This window comes from Stylophora pistillata, chromosome 7 (genome assembly GCF_964205215.1).
Source record: "Stylophora pistillata chromosome 7, jaStyPist1.2, whole genome shotgun sequence".
Taxonomy (NCBI): Eukaryota; Metazoa; Cnidaria; class Anthozoa; order Scleractinia; family Pocilloporidae; genus Stylophora; species Stylophora pistillata.
The window spans coordinates 7540001-7561913 of record NC_142525.1 but is presented as its reverse complement, the minus strand read 5'-3'; the positions used below and the strand labels follow the sequence as shown (position 1 = coordinate 7561913).

General features: G+C 38.1%; 2 protein-coding genes across 4 annotated transcripts in view; both read left to right on the top strand.

Moving 5' to 3' along the window:
• The window catches only part of LOC111346976 (uncharacterized), a 120301-nt gene that overhangs the window by 30651 nt on the left and 67737 nt on the right, over positions 1-21913 (top strand).
• Positions 1707-11931, top strand: LOC148726449 (E3 ubiquitin-protein ligase DZIP3-like). 3 transcript variants are annotated; one of them, XM_088727413.1, is made up of 4 exons: positions 1707-1820; positions 6243-6961; positions 9895-9953; positions 10606-11931. In XM_088727413.1, exons 2-4 carry the CDS (start codon positions 6256-6258, stop codon positions 10645-10647), a joined length of 807 nt encoding a protein of 268 aa, XP_088583539.1. In that variant the 5' UTR covers positions 1707-1820; positions 6243-6255; the 3' UTR covers positions 10648-11931. The 3 variants fall into 3 exon arrangements, with proteins under 3 accessions (XP_088583539.1, XP_088583540.1, XP_088583538.1); XM_088727414.1 differs by lacking the exon at positions 9895-9953; XM_088727412.1 differs by lacking the exons at positions 9895-9953; positions 10606-11931 and adding an exon at positions 7488-9868.

Here is a 21913-nt window from a genome sequence, read left to right as displayed (position 1 = left end):
GGATAGATTAGGGACGAAGTTACGCCTAACGGAAAATATAATTTTTCTTTTGCACTCTGCGTGCTCAGCCCATCAATAGGGTGTATGGATGTTTTGAGTTTTATTACGGAATCAGAGCAGAAGCTTCGCTTCATTATAACTTTCCAAACCTCTTCAAGGCACAGCTCCGAGGACATCCTGTGGAGCCTTACAAAAGACCTTCCAGTCAAAACAAAAGAATTGAAGAAATGTGGAAGTAAAATCCTGATATCTATCCAAATTTTCCACCCAAACTTTATAGGGCCCAGTTATTTATGTGCCTCAGTGGCCAATGAAAACTAATGGGAGTCAGTATATAAGGCAACTTTTAACAACATTAGGCCATGATTGTTCAAAGAACAATAAAGTTACTTACGTATGATGCACGATCCTATGATATATGAACTTCATATATTCATTGTATCTTAGAAAGTTACTGAAGGAAGCGCTGATAGAATAAGGTTTAATTATCGAATGGATACATAAATCTCTCCCTCTCGGCGACGGTGATACATTAAAGACTTCTCAGTGACATTTCTGTTTGCGTGTTATTTATATCGAGACAACATGGGTAAAAATATCTGATTTGTTGAAAATTACAAATTTGACTCAAATTGCAGGGAGAAAGAACCCAAAGGCCGCGAAGAACCTAGTGTGAGGATTACGATTTGTATCTGGAGGGTTTTCGTCAGCTGCAAGTTCAACGAGTTAATCTCGAAACGATATCAATCTCTTTTCACAGACGTCGAAGAAAATCAAACAATTGCGACGGATCCATCTTCTGGAGACTTCCTGGGTCATCTAAACCACCGTTTTCTCTTTTCTACTCAACAACTGAACATTTGCCTCAAAACACGTCCCCAAATACTTTTACTTCTCAAATGGCTAAAAGTCACGATACAAATATGTAACATGTTTTCGACATGTCATGATATGTGTCTAGTATCGTGCGAAGTGTCAAATTGAATCTCAGTGTTCTGGCTTGGGCAAATACCATACATCCTTTATAAGCGCCCTAACTCGAATAAGCACCCAGCCCACTTCCTTGGCCATAATGTAAGTTAACGCCCCTCTCAAATAAGCCGCACCCCCTCCTCCCTCAATTTTTTAGATAATAGAGATGTAAGGAAAAACTTGTTTTAATTTTGCCTCTTTATCGATAAATTTTCAAGTTTTAACTTTTTCAGAATCAGTACAGGAAAATAATCATGGCCTCTCCTTTTAGCCGAAACTTTCAATAAGCGCCGAGGGGCTTCTTCGCGGGAAATGCGCCTACGCATTGTTGATTTTCATAATGGCTGGACTGGGCATATCTTTCTTACTATACACACAGTGTCTTAATCTGGGATAAGTGAATTATACTTTATATTTATATTTACTATCATTTTCCGAATGAGTTTCCTTGAATACAAATAACGCGCGAGACGGGTACAAATATCACGCGTTATTTTTTTCTTTCAAATTTGCTAACAGAGACTGATAATTTTCATAATGGCTGGACTGGGCATATGTATCTTACTATACACACAGTGTATTAGTCTAGGATAAGTGAATTATCCTTTACGTTTATATTTACTATCATTTTCCGAATGAGTCTCGTTAAATACAAATAACGCGCGAGAGGGGCACAATTAACACGCGTTAGTTCACGCGTTATTTTGTTCTTTCAAATTTGCTAACAGAGACTGGTAACCAGTCTGCCTGAATGTTCTCGAAATATGGCGGACGTTCGAGTTGGATGCCGTTGACCTCTACTTCGATAGACTTGTTTGACGATTTCTAAGCAGACAATTCTTATCAAGGTGAAGTAATTCATGTACCATATAATTTTTACCTTTGATTCCTGTAACTACCAGCGAGGGAATTGTGACTTTGGAGCTAAATTGTTCGAACTGGTGGCTTAGTGCTTCGGTCCGCACTTCCTCAGATACTTTTGATATTGGCGCGCATAGTTTTACTTGATATCGCTATATTTAGCTGTTTATTTTTTTTATGTTAATTCACTCATTAATTATCATTTTGTTGAATTTGACTGGATTCGTTCAGTTACCAGCATTGAAATATGTGTTTTCAAAGCCAGATTGTTAAACCACGATCGAGCCTTAGTGCTTCGGTCAGTACTTTCTGTATGATCGACATATGTTGTTATTAAATCTTTGCGAATTGGTGCCCATAGTTATACTTGATATCACCATATGCAGCAGCTTTTGATGTTGAGTCACTTATCCGTTATCATTTTCCCGAATTTGGCTGAATTTTCCCGGCTTCTAGCCAAGAAATAATTTGTGTTTTAACTCATGATACACGGTTAAGTGCTCTCGTGAGCACTTTCTGCATGGTTGTTGAAGACTTTTGCGAAATAATTCTCTGACCCATTCATTTATTAGTGCTGAGTTTAACACTTGATTGCTGTTCACCCTGCCGTATTTGAAGTTAGCTCACTTATTAGCTATTATTTTGTCGAACCTAGCCAGATTTGCTGAGAAAGCGTGAAAATTCGAGATATCAACTCTGCCTTTTGTAAATATAGTGAAGGAAAAATATGCCCTGATTGGAATTCCGGAAATAAAAGCCAAATCTTTTAATGTCATCCGCTTGACGATCGAACAGCTGACTATGTATGCCTGATACAAAGAAAAATTGAAGTCAAACCCAAGAGGCTAAAGCATGGAGTAGATTGGGTTTGGATCAACAAATAATGCAGTGACAGAAAATTCGCCTTCAAAGGATTCAATCTGGAAAATCACTTGTTGGATCTTTACCATCAGGGCAATGTGCTTTACAAATATACGTATCTTTTGTCACTTAAGCTACTGTAACAGTAAAATTTTGTTGAGAACAAAGGCTAATCCATCGCTGACATTTTTCAAAGTCTTCCGCTGGCTTTGGGAAGGGCAAAAATACTTTCTCCCCTGATTCTTGCAGTTCTTTCAGCTTTTTGGGGAGTTTATTAGGGTATCTCGAGTTGCTAGTACATGCACCCCGGCAGCAGTGCTTTGTATCCACCCTTTTGGGACTAAAAAATGACTTGTGTTCTATGGACGAGAAGTGTTTGCATCTACAGTAACTCAGTGAAGCAAGATCTTGTGTTTGTCTGAAACTCTGCAGGGGTCTAATTATTCAAAATCTAGTTTTAGATTGAGTGTGCAGCGCTATTCCTATGAGATTAAAACAATAAAAGCACTTTGTTGAAGTGTGTTATTTATCTTTCCTCGATAGAGTCTGAAGTTAATTTGGATTTTCAGTAACCAATAGTGACAAAATTTTTGCTTGAAAAGCCAAATCGTGCTTCCTTCCACCAGCACTTCGTGTTAATTGGAGACATTCATATTTCTGAACCATTTGTTGATTGATGCTCAGAGTATCTCTTGATATATTATATTGACTGATTTTGACTCTGATGCACTGTCTATAATTACCTTGTTGTTTAATTCGATTGGCCTGTTTCAAGTGGATAGCGCACAAATTATTGGAGTAAAATATGGATCTTTATGTCATTTAACTCTAACTGAGCTGACAATCGCATTTGAGTGCATTCACATTACTCATATAATTTCTGAACGACATGAATTACATGTTTCACAGTAACTTTGTGTATATGATTTGTTTCCCCTTTTTTCCACTTGCGAGGGACAATAAAACAAGTATTAATTTAAAATGGTGTGTATTAATATTCAGAACGGGAGATGCCCAAGAGGTAAAGTTTTGAATCCTGTGGAAGCTTTCTTTTTTCAGCCTTTTCTATTTTACTTGCTCAAGGTGCAGCTAACCTGAGGACAATTTTTGAACTTGAATTTCATGCACAGGTCAAAGTGAAATTTCAAACTTCTTCCAAAAATTGAGATCAGATTCCCCAATTGGAAACAAATTTACTGAACTTTAAATCATTTTAATTATTTTGTAACTTTCATATCTGGCTTGGAAATTACAATGTGGGGATAAAAACCACCATACCATTCTCTGAAGTACTGTAAATTGGTTGGAGTTGTCAAATTGTCCTGCTTCTGTAGGAGGATTTTCTTGGTTTTCCTAAGAGCAAATGTGGCCAAAAATCAAACGTTTTCAAAATATTGTGGCAGCAGCCAAAAAATTGATTCGGCACATATTCTCAAGTTAGGTGGACCTTACAGTGAAACAAACCACTGCATACTTCATTTGGCTGAATATTAATTCATTTTTGAGAGAATTGATATTAACTGAATTCCATAAAAATGCTGCTTTCAATTTCAATTTGTGCAATTTTTGATGACTGATGCTGTCAAATATGGGTCAAATATGGGCCTTTGAAGCAATTTTTGCCTGGAAAAAATTATTTTGCAATACTTAAAGAAACAGTGGTTTCATTTATTTTAAATTAAAACAGATTCATTGGAAAATTGTGAAATGAACTGATATTTTGAACTGAAATGCACATTACTGCTTTTAGAGAGACTACCTCTCAATGATGTTTAGAACAAGTGAGATGTGCTGAAATGAACACCAGCTGAGCTATGTTCAAATGTTAGTCTTGTAGTGCAAAATTTTATTTCTCTGAATTTCTGATCTGGATGAGTTACAGAGAGTTATCTACTTATGTTAAGTCATATTTGCCATTTTGACCCCAATTTATGTGAAAACCAAGCTGAAGTACTTCAAATCAGTATGTAGAAGTTTTTCGTTTTCTGTCTTAGGTACAGGTAGAAGGCTCAGTTGGCTGTTAAGAATTCCTTTTTACTTCCTTTTCTTTAAAGTTCCTCTGTATGTCAGAGAAACTTATTTTTTAGAACTCGTAGAAAGGTAGAGAAAAAGCTTTTAAGAAACTAAAACTTTGTCCTAGCTGAGCAAAATGACTTGGTGGTTTCACCCAACCTCGCTCCCAGTGCCTTTTCCCTTACTTGGGGGTGGGATTCATTAAAATTTCTGAAAGCACTGTAGCTCTGAGGACATCCTGTGGAACCTCAGAAAGAGCATTCTAAACAAAAGAACTTTTGATGAGAGCTGATAATTCGTATTTTGACAGAGAAGAGAGAAAGGCATTCTGCCAGGCCTTTATAGATTATGCTACAAGTAAAAGTAGCATATTATTATGCCAATAGCATTGCTTTTTTTGGCAAAATTATGCTAAAATTATGCTCTTTCTTCCAAATTATGCCCCTTTTTTTAAAATTATGCTCTTTGAAAAAATTGCAAATAAGTCCAAAAAATACATTTTTTAATTGGAAGCTGTTGGTCTACAAGAAAATGCAACAAATCCACAATGAATTCAAATAAACATGTGGTTCATGTTAACCCGGGCTCAGACCGTTTCAGACGCCGCTCAGTGATTCACAGTGAACTTCAGATGTTACTACCAGAACTAAAACTTAAAACATCAAATAACGTCACCAAGTGCTTGGGAGTAGAGATGAACAATGATCAAATTGTAGCATCAAAAATGATCCGATTATTATCAAAAAAAGCGAATTATGCTAGCATTGCTACTTGGCAGAAATTATGCTAGTTTGCTGAAATTATGCCAAAAATTATGCTAGCGTAATCTAGAAAGGCCTAGTAGCAGCTTTTTGGCGTAGCCATTAATTCCAAAACTATGACAATTCACTGTGTCACAGGCTACCTTAAACAGTCCCTTGAACATGAAAGAGGAGTTGTGTATATCTCCCAGTCTCTCCTTCACACTTGCTAACTAGGACTGGTAACCAGTCTGTTGGCTCAGTGAAGTCTTGATTGAAACATGGCTTTTGTTCGAGTTGGCTTCGGTTGAACTCTACTTTAAATTATTCTAATTTAGTGTTTCTGAGTGGCCAATTTTTTTCAAGGTAAAACAATTCATGCATATTATACTTTTCAGCTTGATTCCTGTAATCACAAGCGAGAAAATTGTGAAAACTCGTGGATTAGTGCTTTGGTCAGCACTTCCTGTTTCTTGGAGACGTGTTCTTATTTTCGTATTGTTGCTCTGAGTTATATCCTTTATTTCTCTATATCTTTTAACGTTGATTCCCCGGTTATCTTTCGTTTTTATTAGTGAATTCTATCGGCCACATTCCAGTGCTGGAAAATTATCAGAAATTTATCGATTGTCATCAAATTGTTCACTGAGCCTGTCAGACGACCATTATATTCTAAACATTTGCTTAATGCTTTATGATACTTTAGTATTTTGGTGTTAAATTCATGACAACTTTATTACATTTGATGTTTTGTAATGTCACCAACAATAATTCAGTTAAACCATATCCTTACAGGAGACATCTCATCATGGCTTCTGCCGCTCCATCTTGTCCTTCTACCAAAGAAACCTCAAATTATGCTCAGCTGTGTCGCCTTCTCGTCGATGTTGGATCATGTGTGTTAAGGGAGATCTTTGACAGGATATGTCCACCAGAAAACCTTCAGACTGTTCTGACTGATACTACAAATCATGCAAAATTGCAAACACTGCGAAAGAAAAGAGTCCTGAGTACCTCCCAGTGGGGGAAACTGTATCCTGCTGTGAAATCATCAGTTTCCTCAATAAACTTAGAAAGCTCCCTGCTGATACTTCTTCTGAGGAACATTTGGGGTCTGACTCTCCCTGCCTCTGGCCGGAATGACCTTCCTCTGGTAACAGACACCACTCCAGCAGCTGACATCAATCGCATCAAGATCCTCAGAGACAGAGTTTACAGCCATGTTACCAGTGGTTCAGTTGATGATCCAACCTTCAGTTCCTACTGGAATGACATCAAAGACACTTTTCAGCGCATTGGAGGGGCCCGCTATCAGGATACCATCAATGATCTTGAAATTGATTGTATGGATGCCGATCTTGAAGAACATTTCCAAGAGCTTTTGAGAGAGTGGCTGAAGGAAGAAGACTGCATCAGAGACAAATCACATGAAGATGAAGTGGTAAAAAAGGCCAAAAAGGAAGATGACCTGGAGGATTCCATTGAGATATCTGAACAAAGTTCACGGAAGGAAGGTTTGTTTGATTTACTTTTGTTGATTTGAAGTCTTTTTTAATAATGTTAGATATGGTGGATTGTGAAATAAAAATAATTTCTCTCAAAATTTCTGTCTGTAAAGTCACAGCAACATGTATATGTAAGTGAATTTTTTTGTTTTTTTTTTCTTGATGATGCGATGTTATATAAAAAATTCATAACTCAGATATAATTTTATACTGAAGATGATGAATTTGAAGTGTGATTATTTGAGTAAAAGATGATGTTACTCAGTGAATGACACAGACATGTATACTAGGAGAAAAAAGGGAATACTTGGAGTTCTTGTTTCCTTGAGTATGCCAGTGAAATGTTTCTACTGTTTTATCAGTTATAGTGTGGGCATAAACTGTTTTATGCAGGCCTAGGGTCAATGGCTCATTGATGTATTATTCATAACTCAGGTTTTCTTTTCCTTTTCTACGTTGTCTTTGATTTAATTTGGGTCAGCTAACAACTTGTAATGGATGAATGGAAAAAACTGAAAAGTCCATTCATTTTCAGAGACAGTACTAATGCCAGGGGAGAATAGATCAGCACAGAATAATAAAGCCAGCCCACCAAAGCTCAGTGTTATCCTTCCACTGATGAGTGATCTTCCAGACACCTCTTCTGATTAAAGCAATGTCGAACTCCCTGTTGATATTCTGTTATTAACAGTGGAGGACTGTGAGTTCTTAAGCTGCTTTGCCTACCTGAAGGAACCCTTTAAGAGTTACCACATCAGTATTGGCATCCAGGCTGTAAGCTAATCATACTTAATCTAGGGGGTAATGAAGTCACTGATACTGGTTGTTCCAGTCTGTGTGAAGCTTTACAGTTTTCAAGCTGTAAGCTAACCACACTATATCTGTATGATAATATGATCACTGATACCAGTTTTGCCAGTTCTTGTAGAGCTTTACAGAATCCAAACTGCAAGTTAACCACACTGACGCTGCCTAAGTCTATTAATCACGAATGGCGGGAAAGTCTTCAAGCTAAAACTCAGAGACACCGACCATCTTTACACCTGTCTTTTTATTAATATTTTGTTTTTTTAATTTCAATTGATTTTTATAGTTCAAGAAAAGAAATGCAGGCAGTAAAAATCTTAATTTGGGGTCAAAGAAACTTACAAGGTAGTTTAAGTATTTCAATAATCGGATTGAAAAGTAACGCTCAATGAAAATAGAACTGCAAAGATTTTGTAAGAAAGTTTCACTGGCTACATTTTCGTCTATACTGTCCGCCATGACATTTATAAAATAACCAGAGTAAAGCGCGCGCTCTGAATGGTCAATTCAGCGTCCACCATTTGCCCATGGGCGTACGCTGTTGACGTGAGCAAATGCAGACTAGTTTTCCGCGCGCGCTTATTTTTTCTGGTCACTTAAGATTTGTTAAATGAAAGAAAACTCTTTTGCCACAATGCAACAATGTTATGTGATAAAACAAATGGTAAACACCACAGTGTACACTATTGTGTTAAGGATGCACTTGGGAGGTTTGCTAAGCACTCAGGAAGCTACTCGCTCTCGGCTATCGCCTCGCGCGACTCTTTTGCTTCTTTCGTGCTTAGCAACCTCCCGCGTGCATCCATAGCTCAATAGTGTACGCTGTGGTGTTTACTATTTGTTAAGTATCAATCGTTGCATAAATTAGTCACCCTCATTTGAGTTGTCTAGCTTTGCTAGGTTATATTCCAAAAAATTACATGCAGAGATGTGTATTGACAAATAAAGTGGGAGGTTAAATTTTTCGTTTGAGAACCCAGCTTATGTAGTATACACCGCGAGTTTTGATGACCTTTTAGGAGTCAGTTGCCGGGTCGTATCCGAAATTAGACTGGATCACAGATTGGACATTTAGGGTCGGTTATTTACACGTGGTGTAACCCAATCCGTGATTTTACGCAAGCAGTGATCCTCAGAGATTCTAAGAGGGTTTGTTTAATTAAATGAAGGTCCTTTTACTATAAGCTTTTGGCCCTCTTGACACTGTTCATAAAAATAAATGTTTAAATGAAAGTCTCGGCTCAATTGTAGATGAATTTTGTGAAAGACGTTTAACCTTCGTTTAAATAATCGACCCTAAATCCTAGGTTGCACTTAATATCTCACGGCTCTGTTTATTAGCGCAGCTTGACTAAGACAAAAAAAAGTGGTGATGGGGAACAGTTTGAATAAGATAGACGTATCTTTTTTAATTTAAACTGTGTAGTTGGCACTCTAGAGCGATGAGGACTCGGAGGGAACAAAATCTTTCTCTCTGTTGCAAAAATGTATCACGCAGCATTATAGATGTGCAAGAAATTTATTTAGAAAACTAAATATGACATCTTGGAGTATCTTTAACCTGAGCAACTCCGCTCTTCTGCACAAGGACTCGGGCGGCCCCTGATAGAACCTTAGAATGATACCAAATAATGCTACTAGCATTCCCCAATTATATTCCAAGTTATGCTGAGGGTTATGCTACTTTCTTTTTTTAAATAAATGCTTTCAAATAAGAATCACGAAACAATTCAAAATTACACTTTTTTTTATTAAAGCGCAATGTCATCTTTATCTTCAGTTGCTCACTAGCTCTGACAAAACATAAAAACACATTTATCATGTTTTGACATTTTGTTCCCTGTGAAAGCGGAATCTCCGATCGATTTAATCTTTACTTTCGGTATGCGCAGTCCTTTAGACGACGAGCAATGCAGTATTGCAGTAACCAGTTCTTCGCCCAGGACATTGCAAAATTGAAAATAGTCTGAACCACATGTACCGAGCTTGAAAATAATGAAACTTAAAGATCAGCCATGTCATGACTCTGGTTATGTTCCCTTCCATCAAAGAAATTAAGGGTATATTGAGTATGCTTACAGTGCTACTTTAATAAAAGTGGAAAAATTTTGTTGGTTGTTTTCAAATTATGCCAGGAATTGCGCTGGGACAATCTACAAGAGCCTACCCCCTGGGAGGGAGAGGGGCAGTTGAGGTGCGTAAAAAATTAGTACAAAAAAAGAGGCAATGAAGTTATACAGGGGTTAAAAGCCAATCCTCACTTTTGTAATTTTAACAATTAATTTTTGACAAAAGGGAACTAAATCACGGGGTTATTGACCAAAACCAAGTTCTTCGAGATATTAAAGACTTATTACGTGTATGGATAGAGCAGTGCAGAGACTATAAGTCATTTTATGGCGGAAAAAAGAGGACGAGAGGGGAGGGAGGGGGTGCGTGTTTGGTCAAAACTGATAAATGAAAGGATAAAGGCTCAGTTAGGAGCACGTTCTTGAAGTTTGGATTGAAACCAATAGTCTAAGAAGAGTTAGCACTGAACACTTATTGTATCTGTTGCCTTCAACAGAAATAGTCATCTACCGTTACAGATTAATTTTCCACTGGTGCAGCTTTAGATAATCAATAGTTACCAGGGTGGTTTATTATTTTTTACAACATTTTGTTAGAAAAGTTTACACTGCATAATTAATCAATTAACAATTAATTTGTTATAATCAATACGATCGTCAATACGGCGCTGTACTGAAATCCTCTACGACCCTAGCTTTGTTGGAAATGTTTCATTGCGAGACGAATGCCACAGATTGCAACGGCTCTTCTCTTAGAATTATCTTGTTTTATTATAGGAAAGCCTTCGACCTGATCGATCACAAGATCCTGATGGCTAAACTATGTACTTTGAACTTGCCGCACTCCATCATTATTTGGATTATCGATTCCTTACCAACCGCACCAAAGAACAAAACTTGCCAAAGGATGCGTATCTGAATGGGGTTTGGTGCCCTCTGGTGTTCCTCAGGGAACTAAATTGGGCCCATTGCTCTTCGTCATCATGATCAATGACTTGTCAATTATCGGCGCATCATCATGGAAGGACGTAGATGACAAAACAGTTTCCGAAATCATTCTCAAAGGCCAGCCGAGTAATGCTCAAGAATATGTCGATTCCGTGGCGGAATGGTCCGTTGACAACCGTTTCCATCTGAACACCAAAAAGTGTAAGGAAATTCGTATATCATTCTCTAAGAACAATGCTGATCTACCGCCTTTATTCATTAACAGCCATGAACTTGAAATTGTTCAGAATGCCAAACTAGTTAGAGCGACTATTACAAACAATCTTTCTTGGAACTTACACATGAACGAAACCATCAAGAAAGCGCCTAAACGGCTTTATTTTCTTATTTTCTTTTATTTTATTTTCTTATTTTCGGATCATTCGATCCGACGAAGGGCTAACGCTCGAAACGTCAGCTTTTGTAATCATTACGGTGGCCAATTTACCATTTCAACTTTTGTTGATATATCCAATTTATTTTCTTAGCTTAAACGTGCCAGGGTTCCTACATCGGACTTAGTAAGATTCTACACATATTGGATTAGATCCGTCTTTGACTATGCTTTACCGCTTTGTCATTCATCTCTGCCTAGTTACCTAATTAATGACTTAGAACGAGTCCAGAAAAGAGCTCTATCAATTATTTTCCCTCACTTATGTTTCAACGAATCGTTAGCATTATTAGACTTGGATTCACTTTTCGACCATCACAATTTTTTATGCAATTCACTTTTTAATAAAATCCTACACGACAAAGAGCATAAACTACACCACCTGCTTCCCCCAAGACATTCGGCTCTAAATACAACTTAAGGCAAAGCCGAGTGTTTGATATTAGTTACAAAATCAACCGCACCACCGCACCAAGAACAGTTTTTTAACTTTCCGTGCAATTTAATTAATAATATGTATGAATTTTAAGTTGTATATTTTATAGAATATTTCATCTCCAGTAGTTTATAGAACATTTTAGCTACACAGTTATTGTACGTAATTCAGCGAATGGCTACCGTATGCATGTACATACCATTAAAGTATCTTATCTTATCTTTAAGCTCCTCTACAACAACTTTTGACATACGTAGGCGATTAAAACAAGTTTTTTACTATCTCAGTTCGTGCAGTGCCGTTCACTACTTTATCATTCTAAAATGGTAATTTCTTTTAAACAAGGAATATTAAAAAAGCAGTCATAGATAAAAACAAAAACAAAAAAAACAAAAAAACAACATAAGTGTAAGTATTTACAGGAAAACATAAGGCGACAGAGAGGAAGGCTACCGGTCCAGGCCCTGGGATGTGTGAACCTCACTAAAGTTATTTCACAACTGAGAAACAGCACAGCGTGACACTAATGAGTTATGAATGCACGCGGGAGGCTGCTGAGCTTGAAAGAGCCCTAAGAATCGTGCAAAGCGATAGCCAAGAGCGACTCTAGCTTCTTGATACTGTTTTTAGTATTTTTCTTGCTGATCGTTGTGAAAATGGTGATAACTGTTAATTACGTATACAGTTACACACTAATTGACATGAAGATCTGATTAGTGTCACCAACATCGTCGCCGTGCTGCACACTGAAGCATTTGAATTTTTTTTCTCGTTTGAATACTTTTTTTTCTTTTAATTTTTTTCTCGTCCTTCAAGTGTAATGTATTAAATGAATAATACTCAAATGCCACGCACACCTACACGAGTGCGTCGCATGATAGCGTACCTGGTACCCCTTAAAACAGGTTGGTCACGCAATCCTTTGTCGCTGCGCGAAAACGAGGTAGGTTCTTGTCATCCTCGGAGACCCAGGGGCTGTGAGTCGATTTCAAGTTACGGCGGAAGAGCTTTAGAATTGAAACATCCTGGAAACGTAATTGTAACAAAGAGGCATCGACAAAAATTTCCCGTGGGCAGAGTACCCAAACAAGAAAATCGAATTGTTGCTGTTTCCCAGTTTCTACGAGAGGAACATTTGTCAAGGTATGCACAAATGCAATAGAACCTATGTCGAAAAAAAAAAAAGAAAAGCTAAGCGTGGAAACTTTTATTTATTAGATGTGGGTAGATCATGTGCTAAGCTGACAATTACCGTGTAAGGAAAACCCTATGGGCGGCCGTCACCACCAAAAATACAAGGATGTCAAATAGATCAGTAAATACAAAGATGGTTTAAGGATCAGCTGCAGGATAGCATAGCTAATAAAGGAATGGCATGGCCAAATTATAGACAGTCTAGGTTTCCTTCATGAAATAGAACAGCCTAAACATAAATAGTTTAGCCAAGCGATAAACGGTCTAGTTGCCCATGTCGAGTTGGAACATGAAATTGTGAAATGGACCAGGTATATTGCGAATAGTCTAGCGCTCATTTGCAATACAGTACACAAAGGGTGTAGCTTTGTGTCAAATGACTCAGGTTAATACGGACTAGCGCAGCATACGCGCAAACGGTGTAGCTTTGGGTGAAATGGCTCAGCATAATGTCGAATGGTACAGCGTACATACAAACAATGTAGCTTTGCGGGAAAAGGCTCAGCCTAATGTGGAATGGTACAGTGTACAAACAAATGGTGTAGCGTTGTGCGAAATGACTCAGCGTACTGTCAAATGGTACGGCATAATGTCAAATGATACATCGTACATACAAACAGCATAGCGTTGCATGAAATAGCTCAGCGTAATGTCAAATGCTACAACGTACACACAAACGGTTTAGCGTTGCGTTAAATAGCTCAGCCTTCACGTCACGCCACAAGCAAGCTCGACGATTTGCCACAACATCCAAATATTTCATGTAATACTAAGCAATTTAATATTCAGCGGGAGCATCTGATGTTCTGCAAAGCTATTCGACGTAACGCTACACCATTCGTGTGTACCCTGTGGCATGCGACATCACGCTGAGCCATTTCACGCAACGCTACACTGTTTGTATGTACGCTGTGCCTTTGTACATTACGCTGTTCCATTTGCGGTTTGTATTTTTGGTGGTTTCGGCGAGATAGCGATCTGCTGGGGGTGGCATGACGTCATCGAGTGTGAAGAGTTGCGCCAAACCATCACATTATGCAGTCACTATTAAAGAGCCTTCACTTCGCCTTGCCGTAAAGCAGAGCCAATTCAGTAAATTTCTCCAACGAAAACTCATTGAAAAGAACAAAGTTAATGTGGCCAAATACTTTGCAAACAAAAGCACATGCTTGAGTTTTCGTTGCGTTGCGAAGGTGGGAATTAGTAACCTTAAGCCGATTTTATTTTTCGTGAATTGTAGAAGGACAGTTTCCCTTCCCTTTGCCACCCTGTTTTATGTGTGTGCGTTTATTTACTTATTTTATGGCAGACGTGTCTCATCAAGAAAGGCATCTATGTGCTCAAAACCAACTCGGAGAAAAGGTTGCTTTGGCAAAAACTACATGTTTGATTGACAAATGTAAAAACAGATCAAGGCTCTCAGTTTTCTTATCATGGCGTCCAGGGCACACAAAGAATCCAACTTCTAACGTACTTCTGCGATATTCAAAGAGCCTGATCGAGAAAATAAAAATAGAAATTATTTCTACTATCACCGCACCCAGGAAAAAATAAATAAAAAAAGTAATATAATATACACCTCTTTGAAATAATAAATGTAAGCAGTCTTCCCTTAGCTTAATACTCTAATCGTAGGGAAAACCAATTAACACATTCCGATATCACTTTGATTGAAAAATGTCAAAACAAATTAAGGCTATCAGTTTTCTTACCATGGCGTCTATGCTGGTACACACAAAATCCAACTGCTCACGTACTTTTGAAATGTTCAAAGAGCTTTTGCAGTTAAACTCTCATTGAAAAGTAAGCGCGAGTCAGAAAAGAAAACAGAGCTCGGCATTCGACATTTCTCGCACGTCATAACACTACTTAACACTTTAAACATTCAGGCACACCAACGTGTGCAAACTGTGGGAAACCGGGATGCCGGCAAACCGTGGTAGAATCAAGTCTTGTTCAGTTCTATTTTAATTAACGCTTTCATGAAGGAAAACAAATAAAAGCAATATCGGCTGGGGAAAAAAATAGGAGAAATTTACCGAATTGGCTCTACTTTACGGCAAGGCGAAGTGAAGGCTCTTTAACACAGCGACTACATAATGTGATGGTTTGGCGCAACTCTTCACACTCGATGACGTCATGCCCCCCAGCAGATCGCTATTTCGCCGAAACCACCAAAAGTACAAACCGCAAATGGAACAGCGTAATGTACATAGGCACAGCGTACATACAAACAGTGTAGCGTTGCGTGAAATAGCTCAGCGTGATGTCGCATGGCACAGCGTACACACGAATGGTGTAGCGTTACGTCACCAAATCGTTTGTGTGAACGCTGTACCATACCACATTACGCTGAGCTATTTGTCGCAACGCTACGCTGTTTGTATGTACGCTGTACCATTTGACATTATGCCGTACCATTTGACATTACGCTGAGCCATTTCGCACAACGCTACATCATTTGTGTGTAAGCTGTACCATTCCACATTACGCTGAGCCTTTTCACGCAAGGTTACACTGTTTATATCACGATGTACCATTCGACATTATACTGAGCCATTTTACCCAAAGCTACACCGTTTGTGCGTACGCTGTGCTACTCCATATTATCCTGAGTCATTTGACGCAAGGCTACACCGTTTGTGTACTGTATTGCATATGAGTGCTAGACTATTTGCAATTTAGCTGGTCCATTTCACAATTTCACGTTCCAACTCGACATGGGCAACTAGACCGTTTATCATTTGGCTAAACTATTTATGTTTAGGCTGTTCTATTTCATGAAGGAAACCTAGACTGTCTATAATTTGGCCATGCCATTCCTTTATTAGCTATGGTATCCTGCAGCTGATCCTTAAACCATCTTTGTATTTACTGATCTATTTGACATCCTTGTATTTTTGGTGGTGACGGCCGCCCATAACAATGTTCCCAGGGGCTCTTCCGTCGTAACTTGAAATGGACTTACAGCTCCTGGGTCTCCGATGATGGGTTCTTATGCTTTTGCTGAGTTCTCGGTCAAGCCTTCGGTCAAACCTCTGAGGAAATGAGCAACATGCAGGACTTCCGTCTTACCACTAGCAAGATTAATCACTGTGTCGGCCAAAATGAAATATTGTCAAGTTATGATGTGTTTTACCACATAAATATGAGGTAGCTCGTTTGATGTAGCAGGTTTCGCTTGATATTCTTCGATAGGTGGATCACTCGTAAGGGATCGCTCGTAAATTGATCTCTCGTAAAGTTTGCGGACCGACCCGTTCCCAAAACGCTTCATAAGTTTTAGTGTGGGTCTAACGCGACCGGTGTGTGACTTTTTACGTATATTGAGCGTAATAGCTATAGAATTTCTTTCGCCTACGTACATCACAGTAAAAGCACTTTGTTGAAGTGTGTTATTTATCTTTCCTCGATAGCCAAATCGCGAATACTTTCACCAGCACTTCCTGTTAGTTGGAGACATTCATATTTCTGAACCATTTGTTGATTGATGCTCAGAGTTTCTCTTGATATATTATATTTACTGGTTTTTGACTCTGATGCACTGTCTATAATTACCTTGTTATTTAATTTGATTGGCCTGTTTCAAGTGAATAGCGGACAAATTATTGGAGTAAAATATGGATATTTGTGTCATTTAACCCTAACTGAGCTGACAATAGCGTTTCATTGCATTCACATTACTCATACAATTTCTGAATGACATGAATTCCATGTTTCACAGTAACTTTGTGTATGTGATTTGTTTTCCCCTTTTTTTCCACTTGCGAGGGACAACAAAAAAGTATTAATGTAAAACGGTGTGTATTAATCTTCAGAACAGAAGATGCCCAAGGGGCAAAGTTTTGAATCCTGTGAAAGCTTTTTTTCAGCCTTTTCTATTTCACTTGCTCAAGGTGCAGCTAACCTGTGGATAATTTTTGAACTTGAATTTTATGCACAGGTCAAAATAAAATTTCAAATTTCTTCCAAAAATTGAGATCAGATTCCTCAATTGGAAACAAATTTACTGAACTTTAAATCATTTTAGTCATTTTGTAACTTTCATATCTGGCTTGGAAATTACAATGTGGGGATAAAAACCACCATACCATTCTCTGAAGTACTGTAAATTGGTTGGAGTTGCCAAATTGTCCAGCTTCCGTAGCAGGATTTTCTTGGTTTTCCTATGCGCAAATGTGGCCAAAAATCAAACATTTTCAAAATATCGTGGCAGCAGCCAAAAAACTGATTCGGCATATATTCTCAAGTTGGGTGGACCTTACAGTGAAACAAACCACTGCATACTTCATTTGGCTGAATATCAATTCATTTTCGCGAAAATTGATAATAACTGAATTCCATAAAAATGTAGTTTTCAATTTCAATTTGTGCCATTTTTGATGATTGATTCTGTCAAATATGGGTCAAATATGGATCAAATAGGGGCCTTGGAAGCAATTTTCGCCTCGAAAAAATTATTTTACAATACTTAAAAGAAACAGTGGTTTCCTTTATTTTAAATTAAAACAGATTCATGGGAAAATTGTGAAATAAATTGATATTTTGAACTGAAATGCACATTACTGCTTTTAGAGAGACTGCCTCTCAATGATGTTTAGAACAAGTGAGATGTGCTGAAATGAACGCCTGCTGAGCTATGTTCAAATGCTAGTCTTGTAGTACAAAATTTCATTTCTCTGAATTTCTGATCTGGATGAGTTACAGAGAGTTATCTACTTATGTTAAGTTATATTTGCCATTTTGACCCCAATTTATGTGAAAACCAGGCTGAAGTACTTCAAATCAGTATGTAAAGTTTTTCGCTTTCTGTCTTAGATACCGGTAGAAAGCTCAGTTGGCTGTTAAGAATTCCTTTTTACTTCCTTTTCTCTAAATTTCCTCTATATATCAGAGAAACTTAACTTTTAGAATTCGTCGAAAGGTAGAGAAAAAGTATTTATGAAACTAAAACTTTGTCATAGCTGAGCAAAACGACTTGGTGGTTTCACCCAACCTCGTTCCCAGTGCCTTTTCCCTTACTTGGGGGTGGGATTCATTAAAATTTCCGAAAGCTTTCCAAGAAATACAGTAGCTCTGAGAACATCCTGTGGAACCTCACAAAGAGCATTCTAAACAAAAGAAGTTTTGATGAGAGCTGATTATTAGTATTTAGACAGAGAAGAGAGAAAGGCATTCTGCCAGGCCTTATAGATTATGCTACAAGTAAAAGTAGCATATTATTATGCTAATAGCATTGCTTTTTTTGGCGAAATTATGCGTAAATTATGCTCTTTCTTCCAAATTATGCCCCTTTTTTTTAAAATTATGCTCTTTGAAAAAATTGCAAATAAGTCCAAAAAATACATTTTTAATTAGAGGCCGTTGGTCTACAAGAAAGAAACGCAACAAATCCTCAATGAAATTCTAATAAACATGTGGTTCATGTTAACCCGGACTCAGACCCGGACTCAGACCGTTTCAGACGCTGCTTAGTGATTCACCGTTGAAGTAAAATGCTACTACTTGAACTAAAACTTAAAACATCGAATAAGGTCAGCAAGTGCTTAGGAGTAGAGATGAACAATGATCAAAATGGTGGCATCAAAAATGATCCGATAATTATCAAAATATGCGAATTATGCTAGCATTGCTAATTGGCAGAAACTATGCCAGTTTGCTCAAATTATGCCATAAATTATGCTAGCATAATCTATAAAGGCATAGTAGCAGCTTTTTGGTGTACCCATAAATTCCAAAATTTCCCGTGTCACAGGCTACCTTGAAGGAGGAGTCAAATATGTCTCCCAGTCTCTCCTTCACACTTGCTAACTAGGACTGGTAACCAGTCTGTCGGCTCAGTGAAGTCGTGATTGAAACATGGTTGTTGTTTGAGTGGGCTGCGGTTGAACTCTACTTTAAAAGGCTAATTTAGTGTTTCTGAGCGGCCAATTTTTGTCAAGGTGAAGCAAATCATGCATTTTACACTTTTCAGCTTGATTCCTGTAATTACAAGAGAGGAAATCGTGAAAACTCGTGGATTAGTGCTTCGGTCAGCACTTCCTGTTTCCTGGAGACGTGTTTGTATTTTCGTATTGTTGCTCTGAGTTGTATACTTTATTTCTCTATATTTTTCAACGTTGATTCCCCAGTTATCTTTTGTTTTAGTGAATTCAATCGGCCATATTCCAGTGCTGGAAAATTATCGGATATTTATCGGATTCTTGAGCGCTTCATTAAGTCTATTTTTTTCGCAAAGTTTTTCTTTAGTTCTAGCATATGCGGTATCCAAGTAAGCAGGCGCCATTTTTTGTGTTTTTGGGCGAGCAGGGGTAAACGCAGCACGAACGTGAAGAACGGAGGACAATGGATACCTGCCCAGGTGGAGGTTTGCGAAGGAAAAAACCTTCACTTCCCCAAAATAAAAACTAAAAAAGATCAATTAAGACTCACCTGTTAGTTGAAGTTTTACTAAATTCTATCAGTCACCCATATAGCATAGCGTTCATGAGAGACTCGCATGCGTATAGCTGTTCAATATTTTACTAAATTCTATCAGTCACCCATATAGCATAGCGTTCATGAGAGACTCGCATGCGTATAGCTGTTCAATATTTTACTAAATTCTATCAGTCACCCATATAGCACAGCGTTCATGAGAGACTCGCATGCGTATAGCTGTTCAATATTTTACTAAATTCTATCAGTCACCCATATAGCACAGCGTTCATGAGAGACTCGCATGCGTATAGCTGTTCAATATTTTACTAAATTCTATCAGTCACCCATATAGCGTAGCGTTCATGAGAGACTCGCATGCGTATAGCTGTTCAATATTTTACTAAATTCTATCAGTCACCCATATAGCGTAGCGTTCATGAGAGACTCGCATGCGTATAGCTGTTCAATATTTTACTAAATTCTATCAGTCACCCATATAGCATAGCGTTCATGAGAGACTCGCATGCGTATAGCTGTTCAATATTTTACTAAATTCTATCAGTCACCCATATAGCATAGCGTTCATGAGAGACTCGCATGCGTATAGCTGTTCAATATTTTACTAAATTCTATCAGTCACCCATATAGCGTAGCGTTCATGAGAGACTCGCATGCGTATAGCTGTTCAATATTTTACTAAATTCTATCAGTCACCCATATAGCATAGCGTTCATGAGAGACTCGCATGCGTATAGCTGTTCAATATTTTACTAAATTCTATCAGTCACCCATATAGCGTAGCGTTCATGAGAGACTCGCATGCGTATAGCTGTTCAATATTTTACTAAATTCTATCAGTCACCCATATAGCGTAGCGTTCATGAGAGACTCGCATGCGTATAGCTGTGCAAGATTTTAAGCCTGAGTGTTTCCAGGGAAATATCCTCGTGAACGTGCAAACTGGTGATTTTCACGGGGGGGCAAGTTCTTGTATGATAGAGATTAGTAATTGTAGCTGTTCTCTGTCTCGTCTGATTCATAATTCTATCCCATGAAGTTTTAAAGACTGGGAAAGACGAAGATAAATGCTAGTTAGATTAAGTGTGTAATAACGTTACTTTGTTGTATTGAAAAGAATCTGTGTTTGAAGAATTCTGTGGTATCCAACAAAACTGCTTGACCATATTTGTCACTTGATCGACTTGTCTATTATAAAATCTATGAAAGGTAGAATCTGAGCTCGCATTATACACGAAATCGGTACATTACAAGGATAGGTTAGCTTTGCTAATTACAGCGGCGCTTGTGCTGTGGGGCTCGTAAACTAAACGAGAACCAACGCGTACATAGATATACAGCAGTCACACCCGTCCAGACACTTTCGTCCGTTTCAGTGGCTCATTGCCAGAAGCTAATAGGTAGCTCGCAATTTCAGCTTCGAAACTCTTTAAGGCGGCCAATTTACATTATCAAGTTGATAAAATCAAAATTGATCAAAGCTAATGGCCACTCCACGTGTAGGTACCTATTCCATGGAAATATTTTTTCAGTTGCTGCTAATCAAAGATGACGTATTTACCTTATCTGGACCAATGTCATAACTATTTTAAAATCATGATCTCCGGCCTTGTAATTTCTGCCAAAGTTGCATGTATATACTTCTTATGATAAACTCGTGATGTATTATTCTTAATCAATCGCCTGAGTTTCAACATCTGTATCAGGGTTAAATGTTTGCTTTAAAAGCACTAAGATGTAAACTGAACATACACTAAGCCACAATACGACACAAAACGTCCACAAAATTCGATGTTCTGCAACTGCGATGTATTGCTCCCTGTTTTCCTTCCAGAAAATTTTCCTGCATCCACCTTCACGCATTGTGTTGTAGGTATTTAAACTCTTTGAAAATTTTTAACTATTTTGTCTCAATGTTATTTTTTTTCGCTATCAAACTAACGATCAGACACAGCAAATTTGATCAGTATCGCATTACTCTTTGGTTCTTTATCTGGACGTAACCCTCCATCATTGTAAAGGATTATGCACCTACATAAGGGCAGTTTCTGATTCCAAAAAGATCTTTCAGCTCCGAAACCTTTCACAAAAAATATCCCACTTTTTCCGTTCTCCATTAGTAGGTGCATAATTTCAAAGGCAAATTTTTGTTGTTGTTAAACTACACGCTACGGAAAAGAAAATAGCACTGTTTCTCAGAATTAAGACGGGCATGCTGCTTTGAAACTGTGTCGACTGTATTCTCACCGAAATTAGTAGAAGTCATAGAAAACAGGTGATCACAAGGTTAAGCTGCGCCTGACCTCTTTAACTCTGGTCATCCCTTTTGGATTTCTATTCAAGACCGAGGTCTTTGCTTACTTGCCACGGATGACAGAAACCGCGCCCAGAATATTAGGTACTTCTTAACTGACGAAAGAAGCAACTTGTCTTTAGCATGATGTATTTGTCTTCAATCTGTTGCTGTACCTTTCCTTTATCAAGGACTCTGTCGTCAAGGTCTTCTAATCTTCCTTGTACCGCTATTGAGAGCGTCAAGTAGCAGGTATGTACCTGACAGTACAACAGCAAAGCTCTCACGAGATCATCCACGTCACGGTCTTTCGAAATATTTTCCTCGTACTTCATGTTAGCAT